We start from the raw sequence: 18,582 nt of genomic DNA on the forward strand, positions 1-18,582 counted from the left end.
AGTAGATACAATAATCTACCTTATTATCTTATCCTATCTATCCTCCTTTTTTCTTTAGAAAGAGATTGACTATGACCATTAACCATTTATAACCAACCCCCTTTAAATGAAAATAAATATTTATAAACAATATTTTGGGAATTGGCATAGTTTTGTTTTTTTTTTTTTATATAGTACTTCCTGCTAATTGGGGGCCTTCTGATTGGGGGCCCGGCTAGCTCAGTTGGGCTTCTTAATTCAGGGTCGTAGGTTCACGCCACAGCAGGTCTGTGTGTTGCAGTTGCTATGGTTGCTGTTGGTTTCTATTTGCTTCTGGTTCTTCTGGGTTAGTTTGATAGGGGGTTTTCTTCAGTATTTCTGATCAACCCTCTGCTTTCGTCCTTCCCTATTTCCTGTAAAACCCTCTTTCCTATGCTCTTGTTCTTGGTAGCCTGATTGTGAGGTGTGGGACCCGTCTCCTAAATTTTCTGGCCCAGATTCAGTCTTTGGAGGCTCTTTGCCCAAAGCCTTCGGGTGAGGCTTTATCAGAGACAACCCCTCACCTGGATAGCTTGGGTTGAGGATGGTTTTCTGTTTCATTCTGAGGTAGACAGCTCCTTCCCTCCACTACAGTTTATTTACTTGTGCCCTAGGCATTGCGTACTGGATGTTCTTCACTCAGTATTCAAGTGAAGCTGTTCTTTTCTAGAAGACAAGGGCACTGAAAGCATTGATGCCTTTGCTGCATAGGCTGTGCTCTTCCCCAAGACCTCCACCAGCTGCAGTGGGTCTTAATTATAGAGTGATCTTGTGTGGGTGAAACTGGAGTCTGAGAGCGGGTCTGAACTTTCCTGTGCTTCTCGATATTGAAGAGTTTTCTCGCTAAGGGCTGGAGACATGGCTCATCAGTTAAGAACTGCTCTTCCAGAGGACACAGGGTCAGTTCCCAGCACTCATATGTTGGCTCACAACCTTCTATAACTCCATTTCCAAGGGGATCTAACACTCTCTTCTGGTCTCCATAGACACTGCATGTATGTGGTGCATAGACATACGTAAGCGAAATACCCATATACACAAAAATAATAAAGAAAATACTCAAAAATACTTAAAAAAGAGTTTCCATACTAGCCCACATTCAGCTACTAACAATTTGTTAAATACAGTGGAATTCTTCTTATCCCATGTCCTGTGGCTTCATTTGCCTCTTGTTGCTTGTGGACTTTTCAGTTGTATATGACTTTTTTTATTTTTTGAGATTTCAGACTGGCTGGTTATACTACAACAGTGGTTTTCAACCTTTGAGGGTTGAACAGTTCTTTCACAGGGGTTGCCTAAGACCATCAGAAAACACAGATACTATATTATGATTCATAACAGTAACAAAAGTACAGTTATGAAGTAGCAACAAAAATAATGTTATCATTGCGGGTCTCCACAACATGAGGAACTTTGGTAAAGGATCACAGTATTAGGAAGGGTGAGAACCGCTGTTTGACAACCTCAGCTTTCTCGTGCATTCAAGAACAGTTATTATTTTGTAGATAAATATTTTTTTCTTACTGTAATAGGACTGATTTTATTTTCTAGTCTTTACATTCTGAACAGAAACTGAAATTCCTTTGTGATCAAAGGTATTATTGGATTTCTTACTGTTTTATTTAGGACACATTGCAAAGTGAAAAGTATAGTCACTAAACCTCTGTGTAACTATTACCTAATTAATTAGTTGCTAAATTTTTGCCAAATGTGCTTTATCACTGTTTTTCTCTACATTTACAAATTGTTACTACTGATGTGTTTGAGAGTAGATACTCAATGCCATGACTGCCTACCTCTGAATATATCAATCTTACTAAAATTTTAAAAATTAATTTTATTATTTTGAACCAGGGTCTGACTGTGTACCCGTGGCTAGTCTGGAACTCACTGTGTGGACCAGGCTGGCCTTGAACTCATAGAGATCTTCCTGCCTCTGCTTCCTGAGTGTGGAATTAAAGGCCTGTGCCACCATACCCAGCTAAACCTCATTATAAAAAAAATGTTAGTAATATGCTGTATATTAAAAATTATATACTGCCGGGCGGTGGTGGCGCATGCCTTGAATCCCAGCACTCGGGAGGCAGAGCCAGGCGGATCTCTGTGAGTTCAAGGCCAGCCTGGTCTACAGAGTGAGATCCAAGACAGGCACCAAAACTACACAGAGAAACCCTGTCTAAAAAAAAAAAAAAATTATATACTGATCTTACAATATGTGTCAGTAATTTGTATTCATTAAATCTCTTTCTGTTTGCAGGTATCATTATTAGGATTGGAGATTTTAAGTGCCTTTGTGGATAGATTGTCGACACGATTTAAATCTTATGTACCAATGGGTAAGTTAACTTTAAGAGTCATTGTGGAGTTTGATGTAGTGACTTTTTCTTCGCGTTTTTGTTAAACAGAATTAGTTTCTATAAATTGAGAAAACATTTAGTTTGGGGACTGGAGTGATGACTCAGCGGTTAAAGCTCTTGTTCTTCAGCAGGTCTAAGTTAGATTCTCAGCACTCACAGCAGGCTGTTCCCAACCATTTCTAATTTTAGCTCCAGGAGATCTTCTGGACTTTGAAGGTACTTGTACACACACAGCATACACAGACATATAGACACATTAAATTAAAGTCAATTAAAAAAAATAATTTGAGCTGGGCAGTAGTGGTACATGCCTTTAATCCCAGCACTCAGGAGGCAGAGGCAGACGGATCTCTGAGTTTGAGGTCAGCCTGGTCTACAGAATGAGTTCCAGGACAGCCAGGGCTACACAGAGAAACCCTGTCTCTGTCTCTCTTCCTCTCTCTGTCTCTCTCTCTAATATATATATAATTTTTTTTCCCTCCTACAGCCCAGACTATGGCACTTTAGCATTTTAGTTTACTCAAAAAGAGAGAAAGCTTCTTAAATAGATAATTACAGTTCTGCAGAAAGCAAAAGCAACAAGACAACACAACCTTCTGGATACTGTTAATAAGTATTTATGTCATGTGCTCATCTTTTTTAGTGTATCTCATTTTTTGTAAAATGACAACATTTATAATATAACTTACATGCTGTGGATTTTTTTTTTTAATGTGTGTGTGTGTTTTTTTTATTGTTTTGAGTGGCCTTGGCAGGCCTGGAACTCACTTTGTAAACCAGGCTGGCCTCAAACTCACAGAGATCCTATTCCCTCTGCCTCTCAGGTGCTGGGATTAAAGGTCTGTACCACCATGCCAGCTACATTGCTATTTTTCACACTATCTATGGAGAAGTCTGTTCAGACCAATATTTTATGAAATATAATAACAGTGAGTTACAGCAAAATGAAAGGAATACAAAGCCTTGCTTTTGTCTTGTGTGATGTGGAGCCTGAGTCTTGCACACTAAGCACACAACATTAACCCTGAGCTGTACTCCAGTCCCATAAGTTCTTATTGTTAGGTTGAATAAAGTTCCTGTGGTTAGACTGCCCCCGAAGCCTCCATCAGTACTGTTTCTTTATCCCCGTTTGTTGGCTTTACTCTGAGCAGCAGTTAGATATGCTTGCTGCATGCTCATTGTGCTACTCGAAGCTGCTGCTCTCATAATACAGTGATGCAGGTGGCTTTGACTAAACACGTGTGATATTCCTGTGCATTTTAGAATGCTTTATGAATGAGTTTGGTTCTATTTTATAGCAACATAGAGAAATACAACCTTAAATTGTTAGTGGCTTTCTTTTGTGGTTTAAGTTAATGCTCACAATGTCAACATATTATTACACTACTTTCAAATATCTTTGATCAACTTTTTCATGTTGGGTATACCACCTAATTATGTCAATTTTTCTATTTTTTTTTTTTCCGTCTTTTCTCAAATAGGTTTCTTGGTTTTTACTTTTAATCACTACTTGGCAGTTCCCACCCTTAGTGTTAATGGCTTCTGAAGAGAGATTTTTTTACTGTCTGTGTCCTGCTTAAAACTGATAGTAGATATTAAAAAACATGCTTTGAAAACATGTTTGTAGATGTACTTGAGTGCATACATGGGAATTTTAAAAATAAAGGTCCATACTTTGGACTTTGAGAAATTGGATGATAAGGTGTGCCTGATCTTATGTGTAAATATGAGTTGAAGTTGAATTACAGCTTCCTTTTGTCTGGGTCCATAGAGCTTTGCTTTGCTTTTTATTTTTATTTATTTATTTTTATTTATTTTGGTCTTTCTGCAGAGTTACTGTTAGTCAATATTGTTTTCACTTTGAAGACCCTTTGTAAAATTTGAACTTATTTCTTGTGAGCTTATGTGCTATGATGGAAAAACTTAATCTTAATTTGCTCCCATTTATTGGAAGCCTCCTTTAAAAGTATTGATTGTGTCTCTGGAAGAGTATTATTACATATTTCTGACTTGGAGAGTAGACAGTATGTCTGCATGTTCTTCAAGAACTGGTGTACCTCAAATTTGCCTCCTTTCTTTCTTTTTTTTTTTCTTTTTTTTTTTTTTTTTTTGGTTTTTTGAGACAGAGTTTCTCTGTGTAGCTTTGCACTTTTCCTGGAACTTGCTTTGGAGACCAGGCTGGCCTCGAACTCACAGAGATCCGCCTGGCTCTGCCTCCTGAGTGCTGGGGTTATAGGCATGCGTCATCCCCACCCCACCTCACCCCACCCCCACCCTCCCGGCTCAAATTGGCTTTCTTGTTTAATCCTATCACAGGTCTTAAACAGACTACCTAATTCTGTATAGGGCCAATACAATGGCTTAGTAGATAAAAGTGTTTGTCAACAGTCTGATGACCTGAGTTCCATTCCCAGAGCCCACATGGTATAAAGAACTAACTACTGCAGATTGTCCTCTCACCTCCATGCACATGCCATGGCATATGTGTCCCCCAAACAAAATAAAAAGCAAATATAAAACACTTTTAAAAGAGTCTTTATAAAAGGAAAGGATCAAATTAAATCATGACCTAATGGTTCTTTAAACCTCCCAGATCCTCCCAACTCCTCGACCTTTCTTTCTCCCTCTTGTGAAAGTAAACAACAAAACAGAAAAACTCCAGAGAAGAACTATAACAAACACACACATAAAACCCATCATAGACAAGTAAAAAACCAAGACAAAAAATGCCCAAACACAGCAATATGAGATAGAAAGTCTACAAAAACACCATTGAATTCATTTTGTGTTGGCCATCTACTGCTGGGCATGGGGCCTACCCTTAAGTGTGCATAATATCCCAGTGAGAGTCCCTTGCAAAAAACCAGTTTTTCCTTTGCCAGCTGGTGTCAGTTGCAGATAGCTTCTTGGTTAGGGGTAGGAGCCTATCCACTTTCCTTTCTCAGTGCTGCTGTCCCGTGTAGTCCTGTGCGTGCTGCAACATCTGTGGATTCATGTGTACATCAGTCCTTTGTACATTAAAAGTAAAAATGTGTTCTTGAAACATTGGGAGTACTGTTCCATTTCATCTCTAGTTCCAAAAAGAGATTTGCACATAGCTCGGTAATTAGAGCGTTAGATACGGTTCTGAAGAGAGTATGGACTCAGTGTCTTGCTTCATAAGTGATCTGTTCACACTGAGGCTGATCACTAACTCTGGTTTATGGTAACCAAGTTTAATAAAGTTTGTAGTATAAAAATTTAGCAGATAGTCTAAACCCTAAATGGTGCAATATGGTGCCAGAGTCTTTAGGACACTCAGTTCTAAGCTTTATGTCTTGTAGAGTAATTTTACATTTTACAATACCAATAGAATGAAAACTACTAACACCTAGACCACACGAGAAAAGGAAGAAACAAAATGCTAAAGAGGCCCACAGAAATCCACAAAGATACCCCACAACAGACTGCTGGCAGTGGTCGAGAGACAGCCGGGACTGACCTCCTCTGGTGATGGGATGGCCAAACACCCTAATAGTTGTGCCAGAAACCCCATCCAAGGACTGAGGAATCTGGATGCAGAGATCCACAGCTAGGCCCCGGGTGGAGTGCTGGGAGTCTAATTAGTGAGAAAGAGGAGGGTTTATATGAGTGAGAATTGTTGAAACCAAGGTTGGATAAAGCACAGGGACAAATAGCCAAACGAATGGAAACACATGAACTATGAACCAAAGGCTGAGGGGCCCCCAACTGGATCAGGCCCTCTGAATAGGTGAGACAGTTGATTGGCTTGATCTGTTGGGGAGGCATCTAGGCAATGGTACCAGGTCCTGGGCTCATTGCATGGCTTTTTATATTAATTAATTTTTTTTTTGTCTCTTTGAAGCCTACGTATATTTTACACACATTGTAAACGATTTTATCTGAATCAGTCTTTTTGTGAGCCTATTGCTTTAAACTGTAGCCTTCTAAGCCTGAAATGGCACTGTGGCTGCTGGCTCCACCCCCTTCAGCTTTTCAACATGGCGGTGGTACGTTTTCTCCAACTCTGGGAGTCATCAAGTCTCAGAAATAGTAGGTCTATGCTTTTATCAAAGCAGCGTGTAGCCCAGAAACCTCTTTTTTTTTTTTTTTAAATACTAGTAAAGACTAAATCTACCACACAGCGTAATGTGCCGCTGGCAGACGCCTCATTTCCGCCATGGTGGTGAAACGCACATGCCAGGAACCCGCCAGTGTTCAAACCCGCGTTTTGAGCCGTCTAGCTGCCCGTATGAGACATGAAGCAGGAACCTGTTTTTGGCTCTGTTTAGAATTGGTTATTAAATATTTTCAGGTTTAAGGTGGAAACTTGAGCTGTTGGGCGCCATTTGTAGCTGGAGGGCTTCTCTCCAGGTTCCACCAAGCCCCGCAGTCCCACAATCCACGTATAAAATAATCACTCAGACGCTTATATTACTTATAAACTGTATGGCCGTGGCAGGCTTCTTGCTAACTGTTCTTATATCTTAAATTAACCCATTTCTATAAATCTATACCTCGCCACGTGGCTTGTGGCTTACCGGCATCTTTACATGCTGCTTGTCCTGGCGGTGGCTGCAGTGTCTCTCCTGCTTCTTCCTGTTTCCCCAATTCTCCTCTCTCCTTGTCCCGCCTATACTTCCTGCCTGGTCACTGGCCATCAGTGTTTTATTTATATAGAGTGATATCCACAGCACTAGCACAGAGAAGGGAGCAGGAGGAGAACAGGTCTGGGAAGGAGCCTCACTCGGGAAAAGAATACTTATTTCATTGCCTCAGGGAGGAGGCAGAAGCTCCAAACTGGAGTCTGGGAAGGGTGGAGCAGTCAGGTTGGTTGTAGTTCCATCTTATCTAGGTCATTATCCCTCATTATTCCTGGACAATATTTGATAACCATTCCTTTGTATATAGTCTTGTACTAGTTTAGAACCTTCTTATTTAGACAAAAAGGGGGAGATGTAGTGGGTAGCCATTCCAGCTTGGATCTGGAAATTCCAACCCCCATTGAGACTCTGGCAACTGTCACGCCTACGAGGCGGGGCCAAGGGAGGCGTCTGGAGACCCGAGACCTGGATGGGGAGTGCTCTCTTTGTTCCTGGACCCTAGACGGTGGAGGTTGACTGAGCAGAGCTCCAGAGAACACCGCTGGACTGCGATACACCTTCCCCAGACCCCCCCACAATCTACCTATCCCTTCATTTGTAAGTCACCCACTAAATAAATCTTCCTTTTAACTACGTGGAGTGGCCTTAATAATTTCACCAATAGTTTTGGTTTGTTTTTAGATAAGAGTTCGCTCTGTAGACTGGAACTTCCCATGTTCCCCAGACTGGCCTCATCCCAGTTTTGTCTTGAACTCACTATGTAACCTGGGCTGCCTTGAACTTGGGATCTTGCTGCCTCCACTTCCCCAACACCTAGTATTGAGATACAGGTATATGCCATCAAATTTTACATGTGGCCTAAAATACTTTTTAGTATTAAAATGAGCCCCTATTGGGTCCAATATCTGAATTTCTTTTGTAGTTAAATTCTACCTCTCAGGAACAGAGTGTCTTTTTCCTTGTTACTATTTTATGGATGCCAACACACACACACACACACACACACACACACACACACACACACACACACACACACACACACACACAAACCCAGAGTCCCAACTACTAAATTATAAGTAAACACTGGTTTTACTACCTAATAGTATTGTAATCTAATAGTATTGTTATAAGGATTAAATGAGGTAATTTATTTTTTACTATTATGTTCTGTGATTTAGAAGAAACAGAGATTCCCATAATAGCCAGTCTAACAGATATTGAATGATTCCTGTTAATACTACATCTAAACAAACAGAAGAAAAGATTTTCATTGTGCTCGCTGACTCATGTGGTGGTGCTTATTTGTTAAAATGGTGCTGGGGTAGAACCCAGGGTCTTGTACTGTCCAGCAAGCACTAGACTACGGAGCCATATTTCTATTCATGAACAGTACTTATATTGGTTTATGATTGAATACATTTATTATTACTATTTTATTTTATATATGGATCTTTTGCCTGAATGAATGTCTGCATATGTGATACCTATGGAAGCCAGAAGAAGGCATTGGATCTCTTGGAGCTGGAGTTCTGAATGGTTTTGAGCTGCCATGTGAGTGCTGGGGATCGAACCCAGGTCCTCCGGAAGAGCAGCCAGTGCTCTTAACCACTGAGCCATCTCTGCAGCCCCATGTTTGTGATTTTAATTGTGAGGGCTGATTTTTGTTTTATTGTGGCATGTTCTCTCTATAATCCAGGTTGGCCTGGAACTCTCCCCTCTGCTGCCTGAGAGCCTCCCCGTTTCTGGGATTAAAGCATGTGCTTCCTTTCATACCAGGATTGAAGGCTTCCCCACCCCCACCCCCGCCCCCACCCCCGCCCCTTGATTACACTGTAATCTGTAAGTAAACTAGATAAGTGTATCTCTCTTTTAATTTCATTTCTTCTACTTCTCCTTTAAAACCTAGACTTAGGCCTATGTTTTTGTTTCTGTTTGTTAGTTGTGAAATGTGTCCAACAAGAATGCATAACATGCAATTTAAAGAATAATTATAAAACTAACCCTTGACTATGCCTGGGTTCAGAAACTTAAGTCTGCCAGGTCTTTGAAGTATCCCTGTCTATGCTTCTTTCACACTACCAGAGGTCTCCCCTGTCATAACCTGGAGGGAAGTATTTATTTGCTTGTCTATGGATCTTGACCACATACATACCTCCAAATAGAACAATATTGTTTGTCTGGTTTTGAGCACTGTCCTAAGTGGATATGACTGTACGTACTACATTGAAATTTGTTGATTGTTTTCACTTGAACTCATGACTAAGGAACTTAATTTATGGAAACAGTGGCTATTTGTAGGTTTGTCAAGTATGGTTTGTGGTGACATTGAAAATACTTACTCTTCCCCCTTTAGTTACCACAGCTTTAATAGACAGAATGGGAGATGCCAAAGACAAAATTCGAGACGAAGCTCAGAACCTAGTGCTGAAGCTGATGGATGAGGTGGCACCACCTATGGTAGGTTTGCACTGAGTGAAAACTTATAATTCGGTAACCCAGCAAACTAATAAACAGTCAAGAAGCAGGAGTGGTAGAGTATAAATAGTGGATTATTGCTAATGTTTTAAAGAAGTTCAAATTGAAGGTACAGTGCCAATAGGTAAGTTTGTTTCTTTTCATTTAAGTTTTCTGTTTTTCAGTTACTTGTGTTTAAAAAAAAACAAAACACAAGTGATTTGACAGTGATCTGGTTGTAGTTATGCTTCACCATTTTCTGGTTTTTCTCACCTGCAAATTATAAGATACTGAAAAATCGTATTTTTGAAAACTAATGAATATTATATTAATTTCTGTATCTTTCAGAAACAAGACATTCTTTTATTTTCATAAGTGGCTATTGATTATGTCAAGCATGTTTTATGTTTTTTTATCTTGGTCGGTCCCCCCCTCCCTCCCCCGCGCCCCAGACAGGGTTTCTCTATGTCCTGGCTGTCCTGGATCTCGCTCTGTAGACCAGGCTGGCTTCAAACTCAAAGAGATCTGCCTGCCTGTCTCCCTAGTGCTAGGATTATAGGCGTGCACTACCACTACCCAGTGTAAAGCATGCTTTATGACAACTTGTGTTTTACGAATATAGTAGAAATAATTTGCCCTTAAAGAATGTGTTGATCGCAGGGTACATAGCAGTCTGTAAGAGAATGTTAGTTTGAGTTCTAGAAGCCTTTTTTTTCTCATTCCTTTCAATTTTTTTTTTTTTTAAGTTGAGCGTGTGGCATATGTTTATAATTCCAGTAATGGGAGGTAGAGACAGGCAGATCCCTGGGGCTTGTTGGCCAGAGAATCTACCTTAGCTTGCTTTGGCATGTTTTAGACCAATGAGAGACTTGTGACAAACAAAACAAAACAAAAAAAAAAGGTAGATAGCACCCAAGGAACAATATCCAAGGTGGTCCTCTGACTTGTTTACGTGTACAAATACTTATGTACCTGTACTCACATTTACCCACACCCATGAACACACATGCACATGTATATATGCTCATGTACTAGTAATGTATTGGTCTGTTTTATGTTGTTATAACAAAATGTCTGAGGCTAGACACCTGTAACAAAAAAGATGTATTTAGGGGGCTGGAGAGATAGCTCAGCAGTTAAGAGCACTGGCTGTTCTTCTAGAGGTCTTGAGTTTAATTCCCAGCAACCACGTGGTGGCTTACAACCATCTGTAATAAGATCTGGTACTCTCTTCTAGCCTGCAGGCAAACATGTAGACAGAACACTGTATACATTAAAAAAAAAATGTATTTAGCTCATAGCTTTGGAGGTTATAGTTTTGTGGGCATACATTCTGTTGTTTGTCTTTGCTCTTTTGGGGGACCCGCCACCCAGCTCCCAAATAAATCACAAATAGAGGCTTATTCTTAATTATAAATGTCTGGCCTTAGCTTGGCTTGTTTCTAGCCAGCTTTCCTTAACTTTAATTATCCCTATCTACCTTTTGCCTTTGGACTTTTTCCATTCTCTTCTGTAAATCTTACTCTGTGGCTGGCTGTGTAGCTGAGTGGCTGGCCCCTGGTCCTCCTCCTTCTCTGGCTCCTCCTCCCAGATTTATTCTTCTATATATTCTTTCTGCCTGCCAACCCTCCTTATCTTTTCTCCTGCCTTGCTATTGGCTGTTCAGTTCTTTATTAGACCATCAGGTGTTTTAGACAGACGTATCACAGCTTCACAGAGTTAAACCAGTGTAACCTAAACAAAAGTAACTCACCTTAAAATAATACTTTACCACTAGCTCCAGCTGTGATATGGGGTCTACCTAGGTATATCACCTCATGGGAGGTGGCAGTGTGATGGCAGAAATGTTAGTATGCTTATGAGAAACTAAGAGCCAAGATTTTTTTTTTTTTTGAGCAATTCACTGTGTTTTGTGTTTTCTGTTTTTGTTTTAGTTTTTTTCAAGACAGGGTTTCTTTGTGTAGTTTTGGTGCCTGTCCTGGACCTCACTCTGTAGACCAGGCTGACCCGAACTCACAGAGCTCCACTTGACTCCAAGTGCTGGGATTAAAGGCATGCCTCACCACTGCCCAGCTCACTATGTTTTTTTTTTTTTTTTTTTGTTCTCTGACCCCAGATAAATTTATTAAGGTACACAATATTTTGTGGAACACAATACCACCACATCTCCTCTCTTTTTGTCTAAAATTAAAGAAAGCTTATAACTAATACAAGAAAAACTATCCAATAAGCATATACAATATATACAGCCAAAAATTACATTAATGATGTCTAGTCCATTAACATTTGACAGATTCAGATAAAAACCACATTATATATTTAACAATGTCCAGTCCAGTAACATCTGATAAACTCAGACCAAAAAATTTTCATTACTTATCTTATTTAAAACAAGTAGTTCCTTTTTAAAAGTAGATTCCATAATCTCCCTTTTTATCTTATCATATCCATATTTTCTCTTTTTTCTTTTCATAATAGATTCAGTAGTCTACCTTTTGTCATTTTTATATCTTCCCCTTTTTCTTCAGTGTAGATTCAATGATCCACCTATTTATCCTATTATTTCTTTATCCTTTTTCTCAGAGTAGATTCGATGATCTATCTCATATATTCTCTTTTTCTTTTTGCTTTCTAGGGGTGAAGATATCTTTAGGGAATCTTGAAAAGAAAATTTTTGGGTTAATCATCAAGTCCTGTATCATTTGTCCATTCTCTGCATAAAAGGAAAGTTCAGGGCTTGTTTCCAGTCCTTGTTCGAGTAGTCTGTCAGGCTGTATCATCTCAGCTAGTCCTCTCGAAATTGTCCTGACCAGTTTGTAGTCCCAAGTCGATTTTTCCATGGTGTTAATTGGCTTAGTGGCTTTATCATAGTTCATGTGGAATCATTGTTGTAGGATCCTGTCATCTTTTTGAAGATTTCAAAGTCACTGTTAGGCATGGTCATGGTTTCCTGCAGACTTTTTTTTTTTTTTTTTTTTTTTTTTTTTTTTTTTGCCTCCTCTGTGGTTTGGAGCAATCACAGTCTGATAAATGTCTGTCTCTCGGAACCATGAACATTCTTCCCTAGAACAGAAAATCTTCACAACAATTTCTCCCCACCATTTGTCTTGCCAAACTTTTCCAAACTGACCTTTGCCGATGCTTTCTTGTAACACGATGGTCCTGACAATTCTTCTCTGAACCAGCAGCAGTAAACCCTTCGTCCCAGGTAGCAGCATCACCGCAGTGACCAACATGATGAGGAGGAGCTGGCAACGTGGAGCAGTAGCCACTGCTTCCATGGTCCCACCACTGTTTGTGGCTCAGTCCAGGCCAAAGCTTCTCCCAAGCCTCCTAGGCCGGCTCAAACTCGGGATCCTACTGCCTCTGTCTCCTTCAGCAAATCCTACTGGTGTGCGCCACCACAACCGGCTGAGTGTAGCTTGGGCCTGAGCTGGGGCTCACAAGGCCACAGGCAAACAGCTTTTTCATGAATTCGTAACACGAACGTTGGGCGCCAGATGTAGCAGGAATCTTAAAAGTTCTTATTAATAAAATCAAACCCGAGGCCAGTTATCGGGGTCAATGCTGGTAGATCAGAGAGACAGAACAACCCATAGCTATCTCACCTCGCCGGATCCTCAGCTGGTCCTGTTTCCTCAGACTGGAAGCCTCTGTGTCCTCATCCCAATGGCTCTCAGCTGAACTGTGTTGCTCCAAAGCCTGAAAGCTTAACCAGCCCCTTGCTTAACCAGCCAAATCTCTCTCACTATGTTTTTTAAAGGTCCTTCCATTAAAAAATTTATTTTATATGTATGTATGTATGCATGTATGTATGTATACCACATGTATGCAGGTACCTGCAAAAATTAGAATTGGAGTTAACAGAGGCAGTTGTGAACCATTGTGTGGGTACTGGGTACTGAACTCATGTCCTCTGCAAGAGCAGCAATTGCTGTTAACCACTGAACCTCTAGCCCCTAGGTCTTTCCATCTTAACACTGCTGTGCTGAGGACCAAGCCTCTGAAATATAAACCCTTGGTGGGGAAACCACATTCAAACCATAGCATGGAAATCCTTGGAAGGAGAGTAAAAATAAACTAACCTGTAGACCACAGTTGAGAGGGTAGCTTAAGGTTCACATAATATTTATACTGGTATCATGTGATGCTTAAACTATATATAATGTTACATATGTTCAATAAGGCAAGAGTACTGAGTTATAAAGAGAAACTGATTAGAAGGGATTTTATTCTTCATAACAATACCTTTTAAAGTTTTTATGGATAGTTTACTAATTTACGTTTTAAATTGTTTTATATTTTCTTACTACAAAGAGTACTGTAGATGTAAACATTTTTTTTTTTTTTTTTTATAAAAAAGAGTTCCAGAGATAGGTTGCCAAGACAGGTTATTCAAAATAAGATTTCCCCCCTCTTTGGTGGTGGTAGGAACAGAACCCAGGGCCTTGTGGATCTCAATGGAAAATGGTCTGTCATTGAAGTATATATCCCACCTTAGTTAAGGATTTTAAAATTCACAAGCCTGATGACCTGAGTTCAGAGTTTGATCCCTAGGATCCATGATGGAAGAAGAGACCTGACTCTTGCAAGTGGTCCTCTGTCCTCACATCTCTAGTCACATGTATACATATCTCTCACATAAGTGTGTGCACACCCATACCCCACACACGGTGGGGGTAGAGGAAATTTACTGTATGTTTAGAAAGATACAGTTGAAGTCCTTGCTACACTATACCTAAACAGTTGTTTTGCATTATTGGTATTAGCTTATTTTTCCTTTCTCCCCATAGACTAGGTAGTCATAAAATGACACCTGTCCCAAATGTTTCTGTATTTGTGTCCAGTATTAAAAAGAGAAAGGCTTTAATTATAAGATGTTTGCAGTCATTCCATGTGACAGTCTGTTGTAGTTGCTATGGAGTTTTGCATCTGTTGAGTGCTTCCTAGACTACTGTGCTTATAATTGCAGCATTGTTAGCATAGAAGAAACCCGCGTTCTTGGGAATGCTATGTATGGGGTGTGATTTCCCTTACAGCTACTGAAATTTAAAGTGAAAAGTATGTAAATTAAAACTCAAACTTGTGGTTCAGATATTAAATGGGTAGGAGCCCACAAAAATAAACAAACAAGAAAACCCTCGTAAATTTGAGTTGAGCATCCCTGATCTGAAAACCCAAAATTTTTTGTTAGTTGACATAACAAGACTGTGAGTTGAAAATTTCAACCTGGTCCATGTGACAGGCTATAGTCAAAATTTAACTGCACTAAAAATATTATATAAATAATGCTCAGGTTATATGTGTAAGGTGAGTATGAAACACAAATGACTCTTGAGTTTAGGTCTGTGTCCCAGCAACAAGATTTCTTACTGTTACCATGTAAATAATTCGAAAATTTGAGAAATGTCCCAAGTATGGAACCCATCTAATACCTGATGACTTAACTGTAAGGTTATAAGTCATATGCATTATCTGACTTTTTATCGCCTGTGTCTCCTTGTTTTCCCAATAGTACATCTGGGAGCAACTGGCCTCTGGTTTCAAGCACAAGAACTTTCGATCTCGAGAGGGTGTGTGTCTGTGTCTGATTGAAACCTTGAACATGTAAGTTCTGTGATTACTGTAACAGCTTGCTTGTTTTAGTCATTTCTCAGGTTTTTTTTTTTTTTTTTTTTTCACAAAGTGAAGGAAGACTGGAAATAAAGTGTAAGTAGTTATTAATTGATCTCCCAAACAAAAATACAATCTTTAATGCTACTTTTGTATCTGTAAGCTACGTCATGTTAATTTTTAAATTTGTCTCTTTTTTCTTTAGCCATGCAGAATTGGTGGTTATAGAACTGTTAGTGCTAATACGTTTGAGTCTTTTTTCTGTTAGGATCTGCTTCAGAACTTTTGAACTCAGTGGTGTGTCACATGTTGAAGCCATTTCCCCATATCCCTTTTCCCAGTTGTCTCTAGGCACTGGGGGTGACTGCTAAATTACGTACCTTTCAGGACTCTGTCAGGGCTTGTACAGTGCACCTAGTAGCAGCAGACAGAGTCTTGATAGGAGAGGTATCACAGGACTATGATACAGGTGGAAGAAATGTGAGTGGAGGCTTTGGTTCTTATTCTAGAATAATTTTCCAGATTGTGCAATATGGTAGGTAGTGCGTAGTCTCTCTTGACTCTTGCCCTGGTGTGGCTTCTTCTTTTTTCTCTGCTCTGGGTCCTTCCTGCTAGCAAGTGCTGGTTGTGGCATTCAGTCAGCACCCTTTCTGAGTTTTAGCTCTCTTGTTGTTTGCATTCAACCTAGACTCTAGACTATTAGTAAATGTAAAGATGGCTTAAGTTACTTGTTTTATTTTACTGTGTATTGAGATCCAGTGTCATTTAAAAAAAATACTATTTCAAAAGTACATGCTCATGTTTTCTTAAGTAATTGATAGGCTGCCAGGGTTGTCAAACTACTGTTGAGTATTTTGTCCTTTTGGATCATGTGTCAATTTGATACAAGCTATAGTTATCTAAAAGGAGGGAACCTCAGTTGAGAAATGCCCCCATAAGATCCAGCTGTAAAGCATTTTCTTAGTCAATGATTGATAGGTAAAGGCTCAGCCCATTTAGGTGGTGCCATCCCTGGCTGGTTGTCCTTGGTTCTACAAGAAAGCAGACTGAACTAGCCATGAGTGTAAGCCAGTAGGCAGCATTCCTCCATGGCCTCTACATCAGCTCCTGCCTCTAGGTTCCTGCCCTGCTTGAATTCCTGTCCTGACTTCCTTCAGTGATGGATGTGAAGCCAAATAAACTGTTTCCTCCCCAACTTGCTTTTAGTTGTTGTGTTTCATCACAGCAATAGTTACCCTTACTAGGACTGCATCAGTCACACTTATCCAGGTTGGCACTTTTTGCTGCTTCACATCACTTTGCTTGATACTTGTCTTTAATGATGTATGTCCATGCCCTTCATCAAAGTTGTCAGGAGAGAGTTAAAGAGGAAGGCATGGTGTTGGTGGCATACACCTTTTAGTCTCAGCACTTGAGAGGCACAGGCAGGTGGATCTCTGAATTTGAGGCCAGCCTGGTCTACAGAGTAAGTTCCAGGACAGCCAGGGCTACACAGAAACTCTATCATGTTGTGGAATCTTATTTTAAGGTGTGTTACTTTTGTTTATGTTGTATCAGTTTAACTCTGTGAAGCTGTGTTACTTTGCATATCTAAAACACCTGATGGTCTAATAAAGAACTGAATGACCTATAGTGAGGCAGGAGAGAAACAGGCAGGGCTGTCAGTCAGAGAGGATAAATAGAAGGGGAAATCTGGGAGGAAAGAAGAAGTAGCCAAAGAAGAAGGAGGACTCCAGGGGCCATCCACCCAGCTACACAACCAGCCACAGAGTAAGAATAAGATTTACAGAAGAAATAAGAGTAAGAGAACGGGAAAAGCCCAGAGGCAAAGGTAGATGGGGATAATTGAAGTTAAGGAGAGCTGACAAGAAACAAGCCAAGCTAAGACTGGACAGTAATTTTTTTGTTTTGTTTTGTTTTGTTTTGTTTTGTTTTTCGAGATAGGGTTTCTCTGTGTAGCTTTGGAGCCTGTCCTGGAACTCGCTCTATAAACCAGGCTGGCCTTGAACTCACAGAGATCCACCTGTGCCTCCTGGGATTAAAGGTGTTTGCCACCACCACCCGGCTAGAGGCTTATTCTTAACTATTAATGTCCAAGCCAGGCAGTGGTGGTGCATGCCTTTAATCCCAGGACTCGGGTGGACCTCTGAGTTTGAGGCCAGCCTGGTCTATAGAGCGAGTTCCAGGACAGGCTCCAAAGCTACACAGAGAAACCTTGTCTCAGAAAAAAAAGAAGGAAGGAAGGAAGGAAGGAAGGAAGGAAGGAAGGAAGGAAGAGGAAGGAAGGAAGGAAGGAAGGAAGGAAGGAAGGAAGGAAGGAAGGAAGGAAGGAAGGAAGGAAGGAAGGAAGGAAAAGAAAGAAAAAGCCTCTGTGATTTATTTGGGAGCTGGGTGGCAGGTACCCCAAAAGAACAAACACAACCAACAACACTTATCTTGAAAAACAAAAACAAAAGCAGAAGATAAGAAGAAAGCATCAGGATACTTTGTTCAGTTTTAAATGAAACCAAATTCTCTTTTTCTTTCCCAAATTATTTTTAGCTTTGGAACTCAACCACTGGTCATCAGCAAGTTGGTGCCACATTTGTGTGTCTTATTTGGAGATTCAAATAGTCAGGTAAAAGTTTTTTGACTTTCAAGCATTGACTTTGTGTGTGTGTGTGTGTGTGTGTGTGTGTGTGTGTGTGTGTGGTGGTTTGCCCTTTCTGTGCTCTTACCTTATTTAAGCCATAACAATAAAGACAGACAAGGTGGATACTAAAAACAATTGCTGCCTTTTGTTTTTAATTAAATGAGGGTCTGGCTGTGTTGCTCAGAAGCCACTGGGCTCACATGTGGCTTTCCTGCTCCACCCTCCCAAGTAGCTAGGGCTATAGGCCTCTTCTCCCTTTTTCTTCCTCTTTTTCCTCCTCCTTCTACCAGAGTTTGTTCATTTACTTATTTATTTTGAAACAAAGATAAGTTTATTGTCAGTTCTTGAACTGATATTAAAGATAGAAAGAACTTAATGGTTAGTTCTTGAGTTTGACAGATTAAGAGAATCCTGGGTTCCTTTCTGTACTCCAGCTTAATGTTAACTGTAAGGTAGAATGTCACTGGCCTACATTCTTGAGTTCATTTATACCAGACTGTTGCAGTTGTTGATAGCCCTGTTTATAGGGAAGGCCTTTGTGTCCATGGCGCGTCTCTCCCTGAGCTGTCTGTGCCGTAGTGGTTCTAACTCTAACCTTACCTATGAACTAGCTAGGGCATTTGGAGTGACACTGGGTAAGATTTTTCCTTCTTACAAGTTCTAGTTGCCCCTCAACAGGTTTGTAGAGTTTTACTCTCTTCAGTTGCTATTTTATTTATAGACAAAGGGTCTCCTTTTCTTGCCCAGCCTGGCCTCAATCTCTTGAGCTCGATTGATTTTTTTTCCCACCTTAATCTCCCAGGAAGCTAAGACTATAGGTGTGTGCCACCACACCTGGCTTTCAGTTGTTCTTTGATAGTGAGTTGTGCAAAAGAATAAATGTTGTTTTTCAGGTTGTTCTCTT

At 40.2% G+C, this 18,582-nt stretch overlaps 1 protein-coding gene across 29 annotated transcripts in view; it reads left to right on the forward strand.

The window, feature by feature from the left end:
- The window catches only part of Clasp2 (cytoplasmic linker associated protein 2), a 193,434-nt gene that overhangs the window by 13,667 nt on the left and 161,185 nt on the right, over positions 1 to 18,582 (forward strand). For all 29 annotated transcript variants that reach the window (XM_076577230.1, XM_076577234.1, XM_076577231.1 and 26 more), the window contains exons 2-5: positions 2,276 to 2,354; positions 9,333 to 9,436; positions 14,949 to 15,040; positions 17,588 to 17,663. In XM_076577230.1, the coding sequence (XP_076433345.1) occupies positions 2,276 to 2,354; positions 9,333 to 9,436; positions 14,949 to 15,040; positions 17,588 to 17,663 (351 nt within the window). The remainder of the gene's footprint in view (positions 1 to 2,275; positions 2,355 to 9,332; positions 9,437 to 14,948; positions 15,041 to 17,587; positions 17,664 to 18,582) is intronic.

The sequence above is a fragment of the Peromyscus maniculatus genome, chromosome 7 (assembly GCF_049852395.1).
Source record: "Peromyscus maniculatus bairdii isolate BWxNUB_F1_BW_parent chromosome 7, HU_Pman_BW_mat_3.1, whole genome shotgun sequence".
Lineage (NCBI taxonomy): Eukaryota > Metazoa > Chordata > Mammalia > Rodentia > Cricetidae > Peromyscus > Peromyscus maniculatus.